This window comes from Cebidichthys violaceus, unplaced genomic scaffold, assembly GCF_023349555.1.
Source record: "Cebidichthys violaceus isolate CVI_PGR_0920_01 unplaced genomic scaffold, fCebVio1.0.p SCAF_405, whole genome shotgun sequence".
NCBI lineage: Eukaryota > Metazoa > Chordata > Actinopteri > Perciformes > Stichaeidae > Cebidichthys > Cebidichthys violaceus.
The window spans coordinates 1-22,500 of NW_027176601.1; the positions used below are offsets into that span (position 1 = coordinate 1).

A 22,500-nucleotide genomic window follows, 5' to 3' on the forward strand; every position below is an offset into this window, starting at 1 on the left:
TTATTTTTGTTGTACTTGTGTACCTGTCTATACAGTGGAGGACTGTAGGCTAACTAAACAATTTTATTCAAACACATAGGCCTCATACAAAGCTGAGGTACTTGTACTACTTGAGTATTACCATTTAGAAGTATAAAGTTGCATATACTTCTACTCCACTAAATTTAAGGTAGAGTTATCATACTTCTTATTTGCTATGTTATGACACTGATAGACACGCCACGCCCTACACTGCGCATGACCGATATCACGGGTGAACGTTCATTCAGCTGACTCTCCCTTAAGCTTGAGGTTTACTTTTCAGAACAATATGAAAACGTTATTTATGTTGCTCCTCTTCTGTCATGTTTCATCTACAGGTAAGATCACACTGTGACTCTCACCGTTACGCTGTTTCCTGTTATTATTGTCGCTGTAAAACTCGTTGCAGTCGCTTTTTATAGTGCGACATTAGGAGCGCTCGTTCCACTTTCACTCCGTCACACGTGGGTTAACAATAATTCCGTTATTCAAACGTGTCCATTTGACACTGACTCAACATGATCAGCCTATGTATTGTTCTCATGTAGGGTTACTCGTCAGTGCGTTACAGAACGACGCATATACTTCATTCATGCTTTACTGTAGGAAAGTAAAAGTTGGTCATAACCTCTGTGTGAAGTAATGTCCGTATCTTTAGGGAGGATAGAGGCTATCCCCTTATAATATTGTTTGTAAATCAAATTATATATGACAACTATTGCAAGACATTGACGAGCTAATAATAATAATTCCCTAAAGTACACAATTGCAAATGAACAAATATCTGCTGTAAGAAGGCCAAAGTTACATCATTTCAAATAAGGATACAGTAAAAATATATATTATTATTGTACACTGTGAGGAATTTTATATATATTGAGTGTCTGTGAGAGGGGTTTCAGGAATGTGAGAAGGTGTGAGCCAGCAGGGGAAGGATACATGTTAGCTGGTTGAGGTGTCTGCCCAGAACAATGGGTCATAGGCCAAGGGGGAGCTTATTGGATTTCAGCCAATCGTGGAGCTTATCGATTGGCTGAGGAATGTAACTTTGGGGGGACAAGGGAACTGTAAATCCCAGGGGAGATTCAGACCTCCTCCTGACCATGGGGTAGACATACGTGTCTTTTGCGTGGTCCGGACGGGGCCTCACTTTCATGAAATTGATATGTTTGTTTTGTTATTAATAGTGTATTCGGCTTGAAACTGTTTTGTTTCTGTACTTATTAAATATGTTTTGATTTGATTTTAACTCGAACCAGCTGATTTTTTGCCACTGCTGCTGCGTAGGAGACATGCGGCCTTCCTTTGTCTAAGAGAGTTGAGACCCTAACAACACTGGCCATCTACATGACTCGTTGCTCAATGCACAAAGTCACAACATAACATTAGTAACAGGAGTGGGTCTATAACATATTCTTTATGTAGCTCCTTGTGATTTAACATATTTTTAAATTCTATTATTTTATTTTAATTGACAACCATTAATATCCATAATTTATATAAAAATGAAGTTCCAATAAACCTTCCTTGTCCTGCAGTGAAACATTCCCTGAAATATTTCCTGACTGCAACTTCTGGAGTCTCAAATCTTCCAGAGTTTGTAGGTCTAGCGATGGTCAATGAAGTCCAGGTGGGCTACTGTGACAGCAACATCAAGACCACAGAGCCCAAACAGGACTGGTTGAGAGATTTTATGAACGATAACCCACAACTCAGGGAGTGGTATGTTCAGATGTGTTTTAGCAGCCAGCAGGTCTTCAGGGCCAACATTGACGGATTGAAGCAGCGCTTAAACCACACTGAAGGTAGGCCTGTTTATGTTCATGTTTAACTTTTGGCTGGTGAGATGTAGCTTCCTGTATGAACACATAATGGTGCTTTTTGATGAAGAGAATATGGACTTTCACTCTGTTTTCCAGCAGATGTTGAGTGGCTTCCACAGAGCCAATAATTGGTGGATCAGCGTGTCTCTGTGGTGAGGATGTGATATTATGTGTTAATAATCATCTGTGGTGCGATGTCACTTTCTCCCTCTCTACCTCTCTCAGGTGCCCACATTTTACAGAGGGTGAGCGGCTGTGAGTGGAATGATGAGACTGGAGAGGTTATTGGTTTTAATCAGTATGGTTATGATGGAGAAGACTTCATTGCGTTGGACCTGCAGACGCTGACGTGGACTGCACCAAGACAACAGGCGTTCACCACCAAACTTAGATGGGATGCTGACAAAGACACATCAGAATACAGTGAATATTACTACCTCCATGAATGTCCTGACTGGCTGAAGAAGTATCTGCACTATGGGAGGAGCTTTCTGCAGAGAACAGGTAGATTCACGTGACCTGATGCTTTTTATTCCACTTTTAATTAATTACTTTATTCACTTAAAGCTCATTAAAGTTCCTCACAGTGACTTTAAGTGAGATCATTCACATCTGCATCTGCTACATGAACACATTTAACTCCCAGGACTTCATGTTGGAATGTTAATATTAAGATAAATAATAATCAGGGCTGGGACCAATATTTATTGATGATTACTGATACTCAGGAATATCAATGAATTGATTCTTGATTTAATGATGAATGATCCTTCAATTAAAATTTTGTCCATAAAAAACATGGTTTTTAAACAGTAACATTTTCACTAATTTAGATTGTCATGGAAAGTTTCTCTGTAAATCGGGAGAAGAGTAGCCTTTTTCTTTAATAGCTGATACGTAAGTTTCGGGTTCACAGCAAGGACACACAGTTATTAATGCATATTTTACCATTACAAGATATCTTTACATTTAATAAAAAACATATGTTAAGCGTATAAAATACAATGCATTGTAACGATTAATGGCTTTGGTTTAGATTCATCACAAACAGTTCTGTCTCGGTGAGAGAGACAAAGACAAAGAGACATGTCCTGTCTAAACCTCTCAAATAATTTAATTTAAATATAAACCCTTAAAATACAACAAATTAAAATGAAATGCTTTTGGACTTCAAACTATTATACATTATTTCACAAATAAGCACAGATTACCAAAACATTCTCAATAATTAATAGAGATTTGTGTAGCAGAACTTTATTTTTATTTAACATTTACAACTCACAACCCCAAGACAATATGTTGTTGTTTTACATTTGTTGCCGTTGTTTAATATTAAATATACAGATAATGTAGTGCAGTGCCTCACTAGTACTAATTCGGTAAGTGTAATATTATCATGAATAAGACTCCCCCTGGTGGTGCAAGACTGCATGATATGCTGTTTAATAAATCACATGATATGTGTACTAACCAGAGTAAGAAAGTAACGTGCATCAATATTTACTGATGGTATTAAAGAGATTTTGAATTTTCTTGTCTGTTTGTTTTTAAATCCCTAGAACTTCCCTCAGTGTCTCTCCTCCAGAAGACTCCCTCCTCCCCAGTCAGCTGCCACGCTACAGGTTTCTACCCTGACAGAGCCATGATGTACTGGAGGAAAGATGGAGAGGAGCATCATGAGGACGTGGACCACGGAGAGATCCTCCCCAACCACGATGGATCCTTCCAGATCAGTGTCGACCTGAACCTTTCATCAGTCGCACCTGAAGACTGGAGGAGGTACGACTGTGTGTTTCATCTCTCTGGTGTGGAGGACCACATCGTCACCAAACTGGATAAAGCACAGATCAGGACCAACTGGGGTAAGACTGAGATCAGATGTGATGGAAATTATTTCTATGATTACAGTGTACTCATCACAGTCATCATAAACTAGACATATTCCATACTGTGGTAGAGACAACATGTAAATGTTTTGTGTTTCAGTTTCTCAGTCAGAGTTTCCTGCTGGTGGTGTTACTGGAGTTGTTGTAGCACTGCTGCTGCTTCTGGTACTCTGCATCACTGGACTCTTCATCTGGAGGAGGAACAATAATGGTGAGTGAAGTCATTTTTACTCCACTGTTGGATTCAACACAGTAGAAGACGTACTGGGTATACTGTATAAGAGCTGCTCTCCCACATTTACAGTCAAAGCAGAAATCAGTGAAATTAATACAAAACATGCAAAAGTGTTTTGTTGCTTTCTTAACATTCTGTATTTTCTTTAACATTTGATATTGTAATGTCTCTTTATTTCAGGATTCAGACCTGCAAACACAGAGTGAAATGTCCATAGTTGTCGTGGCAAATTCTGCAGCATCAAACAGGTCTTCAATCAGACTGATGAACCAATAGTTGGCTCACCTTTCTTCCGTTCTGACCTGTGACAGACCGGATGATGGATGGTTCCTCTTCTATCGATGGTCCTTGAGGTCGCCAAGCAGACAATATTTTGGAGGGTTTGGGGATATTTGAATATTTGAAGACCACCCTTACTTTTGCAAGGCATAGTTAATTTTTTCCTGTCAGCTGCCTTTTCCAACATGAGAGAGGATATAATGGCGGGCGTCTTTGGTGCTTGGTGGAGCGCCCTTTTGCTGTTGTGGTCTGGTGCGGGTGTGGCCGGGCGCCGGGTTTTGACGGCATTCCTGGGGGTCTTAGCCCATTAGCCCCGAGGTGGGCAGAGATTCCTCGGGGGCGCTGTCGGGGCCTGGTGTCTGGCTGCGCGTCGCATTTGCATCGGGTTGTGGCAGTGGAGGGCTGCTCTGCCTGGTATTGGAGGTGCTTGTCATTGGGTGGGTTGAGTGGTTTTTGGACTGTGGTGTTCATTGGTGGTGGCATTTTGTGTTGGATTTGGGGAGACCACTTGTGGCATTGGTTGTGTTGAGCTATTTGGGTTGTCCTTGTTTGGGTTGTTTATTGCGGCTGGACCTGGGGATGAACCTGATTTGCCGTGGTGGTTGAAGTATTTTGAGTGCAAAGTATGTATGTGTACATATGTAGGTATGTGTGTGTGTGTGTGTGTGTGTATATATATATATATATATATATATATATATTTATATATATATATATATATTTTTATATATATATATATATATATATATATATATATATTTATTTTTCTTCTATTTTTTATTATTTGTATCTGTTATTATTTTATTTTATTTATTTCGTAGTTTATTTTCAACATATCCAACTGTCTCACTGAGCTTTTGATTATTGCCTTGTTTTTGCTGCTTTGTCTGTCAAAGCACTTTGAGAACTCTGTTTTTAAAGGTGCTATATAAATTAAGTAAAAAAAAAACATAAAAGCAGTTTTTTACCGTTGATGCCAGCAAATCACCCCAACAAACGGCGGAGGGAGGCTTCGGCAGACTACGTTGGATGCAGCATGTGGGAGAAGTATAGATGAACAAAAGCAAGACAAGCTAACAAATGCTACAGCGAAGTGGATAGCTACAAACTGCAGGCCGACTAGTGTTGTGGAAGATGTCGGTCTGAGGAACGTTCTTAGGATCAATGAATGACGGCACGTATGAGCCTCCCTCAAGACGCACCATCACAAGAAGAATACACGAGTTGTATGAAAAGGAGAGGACTACAAAAGAGACGGCGTTACAATGTGCACCAGCTGTTGCTCTCACTGGAGACTACTGGACATCGCTGGGTAACCATAATTACCTCGGAGTTACGGTGCATTATATTGATGAACAGTGGAAGCTGCATTCACATGCTCTGACTGTCATGAAAACAGAAGACAGACATTTTGATGAAAGTGAAAGGAACATTTTATTCATGTTGCACAGCAGTGGAACGTTTCAAATAAAGTCACACACTGAGCACAGATAGTGAAGAAATATAACTGCTACTGTGTAAAGGGAATACTACTGTTAAAAAGCACCGTATGTTTAAAGTCTTTGCAAACCAAATGTTATTGCACTTTTGTTCATATAGCAGTACTTTTAAAATAAAAGTGAGCAACACACTACTTTTGAATTCATTATCGAATTTTGCGCATAACAATGTGATTAATTGTGAATAAAAATTGTAATCGTTGCCCAGCACTAAAAAAAAGTTATTATTATTATCATCAATATGTTCCTTCATTGTCTGTCATCTTCCTGTGTTGGAGCACTCCTATGAAGTTAATGGGAACTCTTCTATGAAGTCCTCCAAGTGCTTTGAGGTTGGACGCTTTCCAGATGCCCTCTCCTTTTTCTGGTTCAGTTTTTTGACACTGTTTACATGAACGGTCGTCAGCTGTACGGGTTTGCCAGTGAGGTTTATTCTTCTCCCGAGAAAAGGTTTCCTTGGCTTGTTGCACTGATTAACTCTTGACAAAGTAACAGTCAAACCAGGTTTCTTGTTCATTTGTCAGTGTGAAGCTGTCCTGTATTTAACTTTGACTTTGTTGGATTGGAATTCCCCCCTTCCACTGATTTTCTCTCAATCCAATTAGGTAGGTGTAACAAGCTTCTGTTACCACCGTGGGTTTCCCTCAGCACAATGATGCCAGCACACTCAAAATAGAGTTTCTCAACGTTTTTATTTCACCCCTGTCCAAGCTGACCTCAGCGGTGAGCTCTCCTGCCGTGCCTCCGAGTGCATCCGCCGTCTATGCTTGTCCGCCTGGTTTCATCTTGGTCCTCCATCACTGCCGATGTTTGTATAGGAGAGAGACACAATCAAAGATTGATTTCAGCAGAGGCTAATTAAGCCTCTTCCCGGCACCATTTCCTGAACCACTCCTCCACTCTGTCACCTCTGCAGCTGAGCCCGACCACACCCCGCCACCACATACCCCCACCGCCCGACTTAGGCCAGGGAGCCATCTGGCCTAACCTACTCCCCCACCCCCCTGAGAGCGGGAGAGGAAGTTGGCCATGGTCATCTGCGCCCCCAGCCTGAGGACCACTTTGAAATTAAAAAGCTGTAACGCCACCGAGTGATCCGTTGGTATCTTTCATGCGATGGAGCCACTGGAGCAAGGCATGGTCCAAACAGAGGGTGAATGAGCGTCACAGTAGGTAGTAGCGCAAGGAGTCGACCGCCCACCGGATGGCCAGGATCTCCTTCTTTACCGTGCTGTACCTGGCCTCCCTCTCAAACAGCTTCCGGCTGATATACAGAACAGGGCGTTCAACCTCCTGTATCTGCTTGGACAAAATGGCCCCCAGCCCTCTGTTCGATGCTTTTTTAGTCTTGGGCCGCGGGCAGGCTGCGATAGCAGCAGTCTTGTCCACCTGCGGGCGCACCTGCCCGCCGCCCAAGTGGTACCCCAGATACCGTACCTCCCTCCATCCAACTGCACACTTCCCTGGGTTGGCGGTGAGCCTAGCCTGCCTCAGGGACTCCAGCACCGTCCCCACCCGCTGCACATGCTCCGCCCAGGTGGTGCTGTGGATGATCACATCATCCAAGTAGGCAGCAACATATGCAGGATGTGGACGCAGCACCCGGTCCATGAGGTGTTGGAAAGTGGCTGGGGTACCTAACAACCCAAAGGGAAGTGTGGTGAATTGGTACAAACCAAACAGAGTGGAGAAGGCCGTTTTTTCCCTGGACTCTAGAGACAGAGGAATCTGCCAATAGCCCTTGGTTAAATCCAGTGTCGTAAAGAAACGTGCAGTGCCCTGTCGGTCCAGGAGTTTGTCGACCCGGGACATTGGGTATGCATCAAATCGTGACACATCATTCACCCTGCGATAGTCCACACAGAACCGAATAGATCCATCCTTCTTGACAACAAGAACAATGGGGCTACACCAGGCATTGTTGGACTCTTCTATTACCCCCATCTCCAGCATAGCAGCCAATTCCCTCTGAACCACTTTTATTTTGTGTTCAGGTAACCTGTACGGTCTCAATTTGGTGCACTATGAGGTTTATGCATCCTGGCAGGAGGGAGAACACGTCAGCAAACTGCTCTTGCAACTGGGCAACGTCTGTTCTCTGGGTCCCGGAGAGATGGGCTTCACAAAGGAGTGAGGTTGGATTGGTGGATTTTGGAACCTCAGGCCCCAACTCCTCTCTCTCAGATATTGTGGACACCAGAGAAACTGACTCAGCCTCTCTCCATGCTTTTAGGAGGTTGAGGTGGTAGATCTGTGTAGCTCCGCCCCTGTCAGAATTCACAACCTCGTAGTCGACATCCCCCACTCCCCGTGTGACCACAAAGGGCCCTTGCCACTTGGCGAGGAGTTTAGAGCTGGAAGAAGGAAGCAATACAAGCACTTTTTCACCTGGTGTATATTGTCTCAGCTTGGCCCCTCTGTTGTACAGCTGTTGTTGACGTTCCTGGGCCTGGAGCAGATTCTCACATGACATCCGACCCAGTGTGTGGAGTTTTGCTCGCAGGTCCAGGACATATTGAATTTCACTTTTACTGGTGCTCGAACCTTCCTCCCAGTTTTCTTGAATCAGGTTGAGCACCCCCCGTGGTTTCCTGCCAAACAGCAGTTCAAAGGGAGAAAATCCTGTGGAGGCCTGGGGGACCTCCCGCACCGCAAACAACAGAGAATCAAGCCATTTATCCCAATTGCATTCATCTTTGTGAATACATTTACGGATCATGGACTTCAAAGTCTTATTCAGACGCTCTACCAGCCCGTCGGTCTGTGGGTGGTACACACTGGGCTGAATAGATTTAATGCCCAGTAATCCGTAAATTTCCTTCAGTGTTCATGACATGAACGAGGTGCCCTGGTCAGTCAGAATCTCTTTCGGGATTCCGACTCGGGAGATGAGCTGAAACAGAGCTTGCACAACAGTCTCTGCAGAAATGTTGCGCAATGGCACTGCCTCGGGATATTGTGTTGCGTAATCTACAATCGCAACTGCAACACTATGTTTTTTCCACATCTATCTAATTTCTACTGACACTATGGGATAATCGTGAACACACCTAATTTTCACCCACAATGCCTCCATCAATGCCCCGGGCCGAAACAGGCTCTGGTGAATCATAGACTGTGTACAGCCAGTATCCAGACCACTGTCCCCCTGACCGCTGGGATGAACGGCCAGGTGGTCCTCTGCTAGGGTGATTGCGGTCTCCAGCGCCATAGGGCGGTGGTAGCGGACCCATGCTGATGTTCGGGCTGGCAGCCCCCCCACAAATTGCTCCAGGACCACCTTCTCTATCACTTCCTGCACCCCTCCTGGGCTCCCTGGTTGCAGACACCTGGTTGCGGCGTCGTTCAGCCGCTATGCATGAGCGAAGGGCCGGTCCTCGGGCCCCAGTCTGGCCTTGTGGAACCTCCGCCGGTGGTCCTCCGGAGTCAGGCCAAGTCGATCCACGATGGCTTTACGCACGTCCACCTAACTATGCCTGGCTGTCGGGGGCAGTCCCTGGGCCGCTATCTGTGCCTCCCCGGCTAGAAGAGGCAAAAGCCGGACCGCCCACTCCGCCGTAGGCCAGGCCTCTGCCATTGCCTCGAACGTGTCCAAAAACGACTGCACGTCGTCTGCTGCAGTCATGTTGTGCAAGACCACCCCTGCCAACATACAGGGGCCCGGCACCGGCGGAGCTGCAGCTGTCCGTGCTGCGAGCTGTTCGATGGCGTGGGCCTGCCTCTCTGCCTGGGCCTGGAGCGCCCCCAGGAACTGCCTGTTCGTCTCCGCCTGGCCCCTCTGCATGGCCGCGATCCCACTCAGCATCTGCACCAGCACAATGGTCGGCTGTGTCGGCATGTTGCCCGCCATTCTCCATGTGCTGGCCCCATGTTGGGCGCAGTGTAACAAGCTTCTGTTACCACGCCTGCCTTGGGCGTATTTGTGATACTCCAACATCATCACAGCAACTCATTAATTCAGGAAATCTGTCAATGTCCTCGTCTGAGAGTCTCATCCTGCTGTAACCTGGCATATGTCTCTTCAATTGTTGTTTTGAAGAGCACACAGAGCTTTGTGGTGGTGTGCTCACCCCTGATGGTCCAGCAATCTATTAATGCATAAGTTAGCTTTTTGATATCTTTAACAGTTTACATTTCGTGCTGTTTTCAGAACTTTTTCTACATTTTTAATGGGTGTGTAATGCAAACTGCATTATACTTTGGATGGCCAGTTATGGCTGCATGTTCAAGGGGAATTTGCAAATTGTGGGTTATATTAATTCAATCACCGAGTGCACCTTTCTAGTTGTATCAACAACAACAAAAGGTTTACTTTAGTTAACATATTTATTTATCTATTAATACCATTTAGTTAAATTGTAAATACCTTCGTCCACTTTTTTCTCCCTGTTTGTGCAATAAATGTAATTTTTTATTTAGTTTGTCACTCACATGCTTTCACTACACTCCCTGTTTAATTTCAATGTGTAAACTATGCCGTATGAATTAAGTTTGATTAATTAAATAAAGATACATCTCTGACATGGTACAACTGTTATGTTGGTGTCTTTTCTATTGACTGCATCCAAAAGGTGTGCTTTAGATCAGTGCTACATTTAAAACAGCATCACCAGGTTATCCATTAATCTTAGTCTTTGCACGCTAACATTATCAACAAACTTGGCAAGTTTAATCATTAAATCATCATGCCCCATGCATTTTCTTCATTATTTAACGAGCTGAAAACGTCTTTGTGGTATTGGAAATGTTGTTTATCATATATTTCCTTTGTGTAGGAATTGCCTCCATGTTTGTGTTGTTACTGGTGTGCATGTTCTACAATACTCTTCTTGCCTGGGTGTAAAATGGCAAAAGAGGTCTCACTGGAAATATCGTGGGATTTAACTCAACACAATCACTTCAGGCTGCTGGAGGCAGCAGCAGTGGCATCCTGGAGGAGAACAGGATGTAGGTCCGTTTGTCTGAGACGTTAACAACAGCATTACAATATATTATATTTTGTACTCAGTAGTCGTAGTAGTTACATATACTCAAGAACTGTAGGTCCTACTTAAGTAGTATTTGATGTTGCCTACTTGAGTATTTCCATGTTATGCTACTTTACTCTTCTACTCCACTAGATTTCAGTGGTAAATACTGAACTACTGTTTACTTCACTATGTGTTTGATAGTTGTAGTTACTTTGCAAATTACGGTTATTACAAAATATAAATCAACTTATTTTGATGTGTTATTGCAGGATAAGCTTCCCAGCAGTATAAAGTAGTTGAACTCCATCTTTACCAGCTGCAACATTAAAGTGATTAATAAATGCATCAATAATTATAATCCAGTAATATAATATATGATTCTAAAATAGACCATTTTGCAGAGTGTACCTTTACTTTCGGTACTTAATACTACATATTGTGATGCTAATACTTTTGCACTTTGACTAAAGAATTATTTTAATTGCAGAACTTTTTACTTGTAACAGTATTTACACACTGTGGTGTCGCTACATTCACTAAAGTACAATATATGTACTTCTTCCATTTCTGTATATTTGTAGAAATATGTAGAAACTTCAAAATACAAGTATTATTAAAATATGTTTTAGTCAATAGCTGCATCATGAATGGAAAGTTATTTTTGTTGTACTTGTGTACCTGTCTATACAGTGGAGGACTGTACTAACTATGCAATTGTATTCAAACACATACATTCATACAAAGTTGAGGTACTTGTACTACTTGAGTATTACCATTTAGAAGTATAAAGTTGCATATACTTCAACTCCACTATATTTAAGAGGGAATTATCATACTTATTATTTGTCTGACAGCTATTACTTTTCAGATTACAATTGTTCATAACTTTCCTGTTCATTGTTTATTCAAATGTGGTGATTTTGATTTTTACTATTTTTATGTTATGACTAATGGTCACGCTACGCCCTACACTGCGCATGCCCGGTATCAAAAGCGAACGTTCAATCAGCTGACTCTCCCTTAAGCTTGAGGTTTACTTTTCAAAACAATATGAAAACGTTATTTATGTTGCTCCTCTTCTGTCATGTTTCATCTACAGGTAAGATCACACTGTGACTCTCACCGTTACGCTGTTTCCTGTTATTATTGTCGCTGTAAAACTCGTTGAGGTCACTTTTTATAGTGCGACATTAGGAGCGCTAGTTTCACTTTCACTCCGTCACACTGTGTTTACAATAATTCCGTTATTCAAACGTGTCCATTTGACACTGATTTAACATGATCAGCCTATGTATTGTTCTCATGTAGGGTTACTCGTCAGTGCGTTACAGAACGACGCATATACTTCATTCATGCTTTACTGTAGGAAAGTAAAAGTTGGTCATAACCTCTGTGTGAAGTAATGTCTGTATCTTTAGGGAGGATAGAGGCTATCCCCTTATATTATTGTTTGTAAGTCAAATTATTTATGACAACTATTGCAACACATTGACGAGCTAATAATAATAATTCCCTAAATTACACAACTGCAAATGAAAAAATATCTGCTGTAAGAAGGCCAAAGTTACATGAATACAATAAAAATATATATTATTATTGTACACTGGCCATCTACATGACTCGTTGCTCAATGTTCAAAGTTACAACATAACATTAGTAACAGGAGTGGGTCTATAACATATTCTTTCGGTAGCTCATTGTGATTTAACATTTTTTTAAATTCTCCTATTATTTTATTTTAATTGACTACCATTAATATCCATAATTTCTATAAAAATTAAGTTCCAATAAACCTTATTTGTCCTGCAGTGAAACATTCCCTGAAATATTTCCTGACTGCAACTTCTGGAGTCTCAAACCTTCCAGAGTTTGTGGGTCTGGCGATGGTCAATGAAGTCCAGATGGGTTACTGTGACAGCAACATCAAGACCGTAGAGCCCAAACAGGACTGGGTGAGAGATTTTATGAACGATAACCCACAACACAGGGAGTGGCATGTTCAGATGTGTTTTAACAGCCAGCAGGTCTTCAGGGCCAACATTGTTGACTTGAAGCAGCGCTTAAACCAAACTGAAGGTAGGCCTGTTTAAGTTCATGTTTAACTTTTGGCTGGTTAGATGTAGCTTCCTGTATGAACACATGACAGTGCTTTTTGATGAAGAGAATATGGACTTTCACTCTGTTTTCCAGCAGATGTTGAGTGGCTTCCACAGAGCCAATAATTGGTGGATCAGCGTGTCTCTGTGGTGAAGATGTGATATTATGTGTTAATAATCATCTGTGCTGTGATGTCACTTTCTCCCTCTCTACCTCTCTCAGGTGCCCACATTTTACAGAGGATGAGCGGCTGTGAGTGGGATGATGAGACTGGAGAGGTTATTGGTTTTCATCAGTATGGTTATGATGGAGAAGACTTCATTGCGTTGGACCTGCAGACGCTGACGTGGACTACACCAAGACAACAGGCGTTCACCACCAAACTTAGATGGGATGCTGACAAAGACAGATTAGAATACAGTAAATATTACTACATCCATGAATGTCCTGACTGGCTGAAGAAGTATCTGCACTATGGGAGGAGCTTTCTGCAGAGAACAGGTAGATTCACGTGACCTGATGCTTTTTATTCCACTTTTATTTCATAACTTTATTCACTTAAAGCTCATTAAAGTTCCTCACAGTGACTTTAAGTGAGATCATTCACATCTGCATCTGCTACATGAACACATTTAACTCCCAGAACTTCATATTGGAATGCTAATATTAAGATAAATAATAATCAGGGCTGGGACCAATATTTATTGATGATTACTGATACTCAGGAATATCACTGAATAGATTCTTGAATTAATGATGAATGGTCCTTAAGATAAAATTCAGTACATGAAAAACATGGTTATTAAACAGAAGCATTTTCACTGATTTAGATATCTTTACATTTAATAAAAAACACATCTTCAGCGTATAAAATACAATGCATTGTAACGATTAAAGGCTTTGGTTTAGATTCATTACAAACAGTTCTGTCTCGGTGAGAGAGACAAAGAGACATTTCCTGTCTAAACCTCTCAAATAATTTAATTTAAATATAAACCTTCAAAAAAAAACAAATTAAAATGAAATGTTCAAGGCTTTTGGACTTCAAACTATTATACGTTATTTCACAAATAAGTACAGATTACAAAAACATTCTCAATAATTAATAAAGATTTGTGGAGCAGAACTTTATTTTTATTCTTCATTTACACATTTATGTCAATGTTGTCATTGCTTAATATTAAATATACAGATAATGTAGTGCAGTGCCTCACTAGTACTAATTATTTAAGTGCTGTAATATTATCATGAATAAGACTCCCCCTGGTGGTGCAAGACTGCATGATATGCTTTTTTTTCCAGAGTAAGAAAGTAACGTGCATCAATATTTACAGATGGTTTTAAACTGATTTTGAATTTTCTTGTCTGTTTGTTTTTAAATGCCTAGAACTTCCCTCAGTGTCTCTCCTCCAGAAGACTCCCTCCTCCCCAGTCAGCTGCCACGCTACAGGTTTCTACCCTGACAGAGCCATGATGTACTGGAGGAAAGATGGAGAGGAGCATCATGAGGACGTGGACCACGGAGAGATCCTCCCCAACCACGATGGATCCTTCCAGATCAGTGTCGACCTGAACCTTTCATCAGTCGCACCTGAAGACTGGAGGAGGTACGACTGTGTGTTTCATCTCTCTGGTGTGGAGGACCACATCGTCACCAAACTGGACAAAGCACAGATCAGGACCAACTGGGGTAAGACTGAGATCAGATGTGATGGAAATTATTTCTATGATTACAGTGTACTCATCACAGTCATCATAAACTAAACATATTCCATACTGTGGTAGAGACAACATGTGAATGTTTTGTGTTTCAGTTTCTCCGTCAGAGTTTCCTGCTGGTGTTGTTACTGGAGTTGTTGTAGCACTGCTGCTGCTTCTGGTACTCTGCATCACTGGACTCTTCATCTGGAGGAGGAACAATAATGGTGAGTGAAGTAATTTTTACTCCACTGTTGGCTTCAACACAGTAGAAGACGTACTGGGTATACTGTATAAGAGCTGCTCTCCCACATTTACAGTCAAAGCAGAAATCAGTGAAATTAATACAAAACATTCAAAAAGTGTTTTGTTGGTTTCTTTTCATAAACTCTGGATTTTCTTCAACATTTAATATTGTAATGTCTCTTTATTTCAGGATTCAGACCTGCAAACACAGAGTGAAATGTCCGTAGTTGTCCTGGCAACGTCTGCAGCATCAAACAGGTCTTCAATTGTTTTAAACATATATTTCTTCTGTACGTTTTTTGACTACTTTTGCATACTTTCAGTGAAACCATTCATATATCTAAATATTCAGATCTTAAACTTTATATTTACTATTCAAGTACAAATTGTACGAACAAGAAAATATTCAGCAGGAATGTTTTTGGTTTCACTTTTTTTACAGTGCAAATGAATGTAGAGAATCTTCAAATCCTCTTAGACCTACTCCACTTTTGCTACTGCGTCCGCAGACTTTTAACTACAAACCTCATGTAAACTTTAAATGGGTTACAATAATTTCATCTATTAATTCATGAGTCAGCTTTTAAATATCTTTAACAGTTTTGCAACATCACAGATTACATTTCATGCTGTTTTCTGAACTTTTTCAACATTTTTAATGGGTGTGTACACTTAATTTAGCCTTACACAAACATGTCCCACTTAAGCACTTATAAGCCTCACACATTTCACATCTCATACAATTGCAAGAAAATGCGTATATTTTAGTCCTTGGAATGTTCAAAATGAAGATATTTAAGCAATGCAACTCATATTTTTTGACTGACAGTGACTTGTTCAGGTTGTGCCTTCTCTATGTTATCACTTGTTTTTGCCAACTGCGACTCGGCTTTCAGACACGGACAGATTAGACACTATCTAAGTAATAGTCGACATACTAAACTAAGACTTCTTTAGACATACTATACTATGATTTGTATGACTTTTGGTATGATCGATTAAGCAATGTTAACCATGTTAAGATTTGTGTGGCAGGTATAATGTCAAATATATACTCCATTTCATTTTGCTCAGCAGTAGTTAGTGGAACTTTGAATCTGTATTTTTCAACGAGAACAGAAACGAACTCTTCAGTATCTACAGTTTGTCTAGAGATTTCTGTAAATCTAGTTTTCTCTTGGTAAATTCTCGAACTGATGCGTGTTTCCACTGATAAAGATCTTGAATTATTTAAAGTAAACCTGCTACTTCTTGAAATCATTGTTGGCACAATACAACTTTTAATTGTTATTGTGATACTCTACACAAAGGAACTTCAAAGTCTTAAATATGGTAGGAAGTCCTGGTATCAATAAACAGATCAAATAAAACACAGGATAGTTATTGGTTCAATGGTGAACAAACTGAACTATGATTATTGTTGTTATCTGCCAGGAGGATCATGCAATCTGTCCTGTGTGTGTGTGTGTGTGTGTGTGTGTGTGTGTGTGTGCGTGCGTGTGTGTGTGTGTGTGTGTGTGTGTGTGTGTGTGTCAGTCTATGTGTCTGTCCACGACTGCTCTCGCATTCAGCTGCAGCAAACTGCATTATATTTTGGGCGGCCAGTCATTTTTTCTCACTGTTTGTGCAATAAATGTTTTATTTATTTTATTTATTTTCTCTTTAGTTTGTCACCTGCATGCTTTCACTCTGGTTAAACACTCCCTGTTTAATTTCAATGTGTAAACTTTGCCGTGTGAATGAGGTTTGATTTATTAAATAAAGATACATCTCTGTCATGGTAACAACTGTTATGTTGGTGTCTTTTCTATTGACTGCATCCAAAAGGTGCGCTTTAGATCAGTGCTACATTTAAACCAGCATCACCAGGTTATCCATTAATCTGAGTCTTTGCACGCTAACATTATCAACAAACTTGGCAAGTTTAACAATTAATTCATCATGTTTTGACAAGAAATCCTGGTGGCCTGATTTCCTCTTAAAAAACAATAAATTCTGTAACCCTGACTCAAAGCTGACACTGATTAACCAACAGTTCATGAATCATTCATGTCATATGCATTGAATGTGTTGTAACTCTATTATGATCCATTCATTCTGTCCACTTCCCTCCTCTGTTGCTCTCCCTAAGACGGAGGATGTCGTGTGAGTACAGATTGTAAAGCCCTCTGAGGTAAATTTGTGATTTCGGGCGATACAAAATAAATTGAATTGATCACTAAAGACGGCCCACTAAAGGGAGTAAGACAGAGACGAGCTGGGATTGTGCATTTTGCCGGTTCAGGATGGGCAAAGCAGAAGACTCTGGGGTGGAGGAGAGACCCAAATGGGACAACAAGACTCAGTACCTGCTGACATGTATTGGCTTTGCAGTGGGAATTGGAAACGTCTGGCGTTTTCCTTACCTGTGCCAAATCTATGGAGGAGGTGAGATGCTATAATTTGATGCACCAGATTAATTAAGTTTGCTGTTAAAGATTTATACGCTTTATCACCCGTGTTATTTTTAATTTATTACATTTTTCAGACTATTTTTGGGATTATGAGAAACTGAATTGAAATGCAAACGCTATGAATTCGTTCTGCGTCAGTGTAATTAGTCATTAACAAATGGACTAGGCCAGTCATTGTCACAATTAAGAACTGCATCTGTGTTTAATTGATCGCGGTGAACATTTGGGATTGTTTCTTGTATTTACTTCCTCATAGTTCCCAGTGAAATCTCTTCAGTTCCAGACAAAATCCTAAAGGACCTGAGTCAGGCTTAACTGATTAAAACAGACCAAAAAAAAAAAAAATGTATTTATATTTCTGGAGATCTTTTAGTATTGCAGTGCATAACATAACCTGAAATCTCCCTTATATGGCTTGATTAAGGTAATCATAATGCATTTGTTTTACTAACATGGTTCAAACAAGTGTTGTAGTCAAGACCACTGAAACCGAGACCAAATCATGAGCAAGACCAGAGTGTAGCGAGACAAGACCAAGACTTTGAGGGGATGACTAACTGTGAGGTCAACGTTTGCTTCATGTCTTCAGGTGCATTCCTCATCCCCTACCTGATAGCGCTGGTGTTTGAGGGCCTCCCTCTGCTCTACCTGGAGCTGGCTATAGGACAGAGGCTCCGCATGGGCAGCATCGGTGTCTGGAACTCCATCTCACCACTCCTGGGAGGAGTCGGTGGGTGGCCTAGAATCATTTGTGACATTTGGTATTTTTAATTTGTCATTTTCTTCATTATTTAACAAGCTGAAAACGTCTTTGTGGTATTGGAAATGTTGTTTATCATATATTTCCTATGCGTAGGAATTGCCTCCATGTTGGTGTCATTACTGGTGTGCATGTTCTACAATACTCTTCTTGCCTCGGTGCAAAATGGCTTTGTGATGACAAAAGAGGTCTCACTGGAAATATCGCGAGATTTGACTCAACACAATCACTTCAGGCTGCTGGAGGCAGCAGCAGTGGCATCCTGGAGGAGAACAGGATGTAGGTCCGTTTGTCTGAGACGTTAACAACAGCATTACAATATATTATATTTTGTATAAATATGTTTACAGTGCTGGAATGTAACTCAGTAGTAGTAGTAGTTACATATACTTAAGTACTGTAGGTCCTACTTAAGTAGTATTTGAGGTTGCCTACTTGAGTATTTCCATGTTATGCTACTTTACTCTTCTACTCCACTAGATTTCAGTGGTAAATACTGAAATACTGTTTACTTCACTATGTGTTTGACAGTTGTAGTTACTTTGCAGATTACGGTTATTCAGTGTGGCTTTGTGGCACAAGGCAGTAATACTGCCTGTGCCAAAGCACACTGACTGTAATCCTGCGGGCTTATTGTTGGAATGCTGAACAAGTATTGTTATCCTAATCTTTATTCTTCAACTATTTCTTCCGTACGTATTTTGGCACTTAATAACTTCAGCATCTTTTCAGCTACAGAAACCATTCAAATATGAAAATGTTCAGCTTTTTCAGGAGAGGGGTGCTATGTCTTTTTATGTTTCTAATCTTTCAACTTTTTTAATTACTAAGCATTTTGCAATTTTTTTTTTGAATGGGATGTCTATGGAGAAACTTTTCAAATCCTCTTAAACTTGTTCAACTTTCAGATCATTCTACTTCCTCATACTTTCAGCTACAGACACCATTTAAACTTTCAAATGTTGAGAAAACCCTGATCAATGATTGTATGTTATAATCATTTTGATATTTTTTATACTTTTTGAGCTGTAGCAATTTTGCTTTTATGTGTTTTTCAGTCCTTTTCTGCTTTTATAATGGGTGTGTATTGCGCAGCTTAGAGTGCGTGATGTCACCGCTAGAGTGAAGAGAAGCTTGAGATTCCTGTGAAAAAAATATTTGTCTTTTGCGACTGACTCCTCAATTTTCACTCTACATGCATAATTTTTGGATGGAAACGTAGCTAATCTTGTCCTTGTCGTAGACATATGACTGTGGAATCTCACAGATTTACACATTTGGCACAAAAGCCTTTACTTGAGAGGAAAACCAACTTTCTCCTCCATAGACCCCAATGTTAAAACGTACTTCAAAAAAGTCTTACACAGACAACCGTACCCCATTTCTAAATCGCCATTGAAGCCACTTTTTTTTACACTACAGACACAATTTTCGCATGATCTGTTCTTCAAGTCATCCTCCCTCTCCAGTCTTAATATTGGAGCAATAGGGGCTATGGTTATGGGGTTTTTGGGGTTTTGTTTGACAGGTGTTTCCCAGTCTTTTCTCATGAAAAGGCAGCCAGGCTCACAGGTGTTCGTGCTTGAGCTAATTACTGATGTTTATAAACACACAGACTCACAGACACAAGCCTCACTCTATCTCTCTGTGTGTCTCTCTCTCTCTGCGTGTGTATCTCTTTCTCTGTGTGTCTCTCTATCTCTCTATTTCTCTCTCTCTCTCTGCGTGTGTATCTCTCTCTCTGTGTGTCTCTCTATCTCTCTGTGTGTCTCTCTCTCTCTGCGTGTGTATCTCTTATACAGTCATTCAGGTATTGGAGACTTTTAGAGGACCCCCCCCCCCACACACACACACACGCACACACCATTTTAAAGTACAAGCCCCACCGAATGAATTCCAACTGAAATGCTTTTGATGAAGCCTGTCATTTAATAACCTGTTTGTGTTTATCTAACATTATGATTCAGTCTCCTCTCCTCCTGTCTAACCCACCCAGCCCCACCCTTTCAAAATAAAAGCCCCATGGATTAACTGTATTTAAACATTAAGCTCAAAATGAGGCTTTTTTGTTGAAATAATTAATGCTCTTACTGATACTACGACAACTACTACTACTGCTGCTAATATTTCTAGTATTACTACTACTGCTACTAATACTACTAATACTACTTCTACTACAACTTTTGTTGTTGCAACTATTACCACTACTACTACTGCTAATACTACCAGTACTACTATTACTTATACTACAACTGCTACTACTACTACTACTGCTGCTATTCATGCTACTACCAATACTAATACTACTACAGCTAAAGGTATGAATGCTACCAGTATTTCTACTACTGCTATTACTGCTACTTCAAATACTGCCATTACTGTTACTCATACTACTACTTCTTCTACTACTACTACTGTTATATTAAATACAACAACCAATACTACAGCTATTACTACGACTACTTCTACTACTTCTAATTACTAATACTTCTACTACTAATAATACTTCTACTACAACTACAACTTCTACTACTACTATAAATATCTCTAATGCTACTAATACTTCTACTTCAAACAATACTTCTACTACAACTTCTACAAATATCACTACTGCTGACATTTTTTAAGCCACAGAAACCATTCGAATATCAAAATGTTCAGCTATTTCAGGAGAGGGTGATATGACTTTTCATATTTATAATCTTTACATTTTTGAACTATTAAGCTTTTTGCAATTTGTTTTGAATAAGATATCTATGGAGAAAATCTTCAAATCCTGTTAAACTTCTTCAATTTTCAAAGCCTTCTTCTTTCTCATACTTTCAGCTACAGACACCATAGTTAGACGTTTCAACTAGAAGGGTTTTCAGCAGTGCAGTTTAAATGCTTTTGGGCTTCAACATTTTTCAGACAGGTAGTCTCTCATTTCTGTATTTTCAGCAATGTTTTTTCCATGGGAACCAATGACACACACACACACACACACACACACACACACACTCTCTCTTTTTTTCTCTGTCTGTCTGTCTCTCTCTACATACTCAGTACATATAACTGTCTGTCTGCCTCACTCACTCACTCAGTTCATATAACTCTGTCTGCCTATCTCTCTCTCCCACACTATCAGTCCATTGAACTGTCTGTCTGTCTCTCTCTACACACTCAGTACATATAACTGTCTGTCTGCCTGTCTCTCTCTCCCACACACTCAGTACATATAACTGTCTGTCTGCTCTTCTTATTCAATCCAGATGATTGTCTGTCTACCTGTCTGTCTGTCTCACTCACTTACTCAGTACATATAACTATCTGTCTGCCTGTCTCTCTCTCCCACACACTCAGTCCATCTGACTGTCTGTCTGCCTGTCTCTTTCTCCCACACACTCAGTCCATCTAACTGTCGGTCTGCCTGTCTCTTTCTCTCACACACTCAGTCCTTCTAACTGTCGGTCTGCCTGTCTCTCTCTCCCACTCACTCAGTACATATAACTGTCTGTCTGCTCTTCTCACTCAATCCAGATGACTGTCTGTCCTCCTGTCTCCCTCACTCACTCAGTACATATAACTGTCTGACTGCCTGTCTCACTCACTCAGTCACTCACTCAGTACAAATAACTGTCTGCCTTTCTCACTCTCTCACACTCATTCATTCAGTCTCTCTATCTCTGTCTTCCTGTCATTCTGTGTTTCTCTCTCTGTCTTTCTTTCTGTCTCTCCCTCTCTCCCTCTGGCTCTCTCTCTGCTACCACTACTGCTGCTATTCATGCTACTACCATGACCAATTCTACTACAGCTATTAGTACGATTGCTACTAGTACTAATACTACTGCTATCACTTCAAATACTGCCATTACTATTACTACTTCTTCTACTACTACTACTGTTATATTAAATACTACGACCACTACTACAGCTATTACTACGACTACTGATACTACTACTTATACTGCTTCTTCTAATTACTAATACTTCTACTACTAATAATACTTCTACTACAACTACAACTTCTACTACTACAAATATCACTACTGCTGACATTTTTTAAGCCACAAAAGCTCTTCGAATATCAAGATATTCAGCTTTTTGAGGAGAGGGGTGATATTTTTCATATTTGTAATCTTTAAACTTTTTAAATTATTAAGCTTTTTGCAATTTGTTTTGAATGGGATATCTATGGAGAAAATCTTCAAATCCTGTTAAACTTCTTCAACTTTCAAAGCCTTCTTTCTCATACTTTTAGCTACAGACACCATAGTTGGACGTTTCAACTAGAAGGGTTTTCAGCAGTGCAGTTTAAATGCTTTCGGGCTTCAACATTTTTCAGATTGGTAGTCTCTCATTTCTGTGTTTTCAGCAATGTTTTTGCAATTCATTTCAGCTTTCAGCTTTCAGCATTCCAACGCATTTTCAGCAGGAAATGCATTTTCTAGTTGTTGGAATGCTGATTCAGTATTCCAAGTATTGTTCTTCGAATCTTTATTGTTGGAATGCTGATTCAGCATTCCAACAACTGTCTGTCTGCCTGTCTCTCTC

General features: G+C 40.4%; 3 protein-coding genes across 3 annotated transcripts in view; all 3 read left to right on the plus strand.

Moving 5' to 3' along the window:
* Positions 1-250: 250 nt before the first annotated feature.
* LOC137885811 (major histocompatibility complex class I-related gene protein-like) lies at positions 251-4,937 on the plus strand. Its single transcript, XM_068728106.1, has 6 exons — positions 251-359; positions 1,560-1,826; positions 2,070-2,348; positions 3,404-3,706; positions 3,831-3,941; positions 4,146-4,937. Exons 1-6 carry the CDS (start codon positions 311-313, stop codon positions 4,169-4,171), a joined length of 1,035 nt encoding a protein of 344 aa, XP_068584207.1. The 5' UTR covers positions 251-310; the 3' UTR covers positions 4,172-4,937.
* Positions 4,938-11,698: 6,761 nt separating this feature from the next.
* LOC137885812 (major histocompatibility complex class I-related gene protein-like) lies at positions 11,699-16,542 on the plus strand. Its single transcript, XM_068728107.1, has 6 exons — positions 11,699-11,812; positions 12,523-12,789; positions 13,033-13,311; positions 14,198-14,500; positions 14,625-14,735; positions 14,945-16,542. Exons 1-6 carry the CDS (start codon positions 11,764-11,766, stop codon positions 14,968-14,970), a joined length of 1,035 nt encoding a protein of 344 aa, XP_068584208.1. The 5' UTR covers positions 11,699-11,763; the 3' UTR covers positions 14,971-16,542.
* A 333-nt stretch (positions 16,543-16,875) lies between these two features.
* LOC137885815 (sodium-dependent neutral amino acid transporter B(0)AT3-like) overlaps positions 16,876-22,500 on the plus strand; it is a 13,361-nt gene continuing 7,736 nt past the window's right edge. Inside the window, exons 1-4 of the mRNA XM_068728113.1 lie at positions 16,876-16,899; positions 17,039-17,181; positions 17,797-17,937; positions 18,064-18,246. Coding sequence (XP_068584214.1) covers positions 17,040-17,181; positions 17,797-17,937; positions 18,064-18,246 — 466 coding nt within the window. The 5' untranslated portion in view covers positions 16,876-16,899; position 17,039. The remainder of the gene's footprint in view (positions 16,900-17,038; positions 17,182-17,796; positions 17,938-18,063; positions 18,247-22,500) is intronic.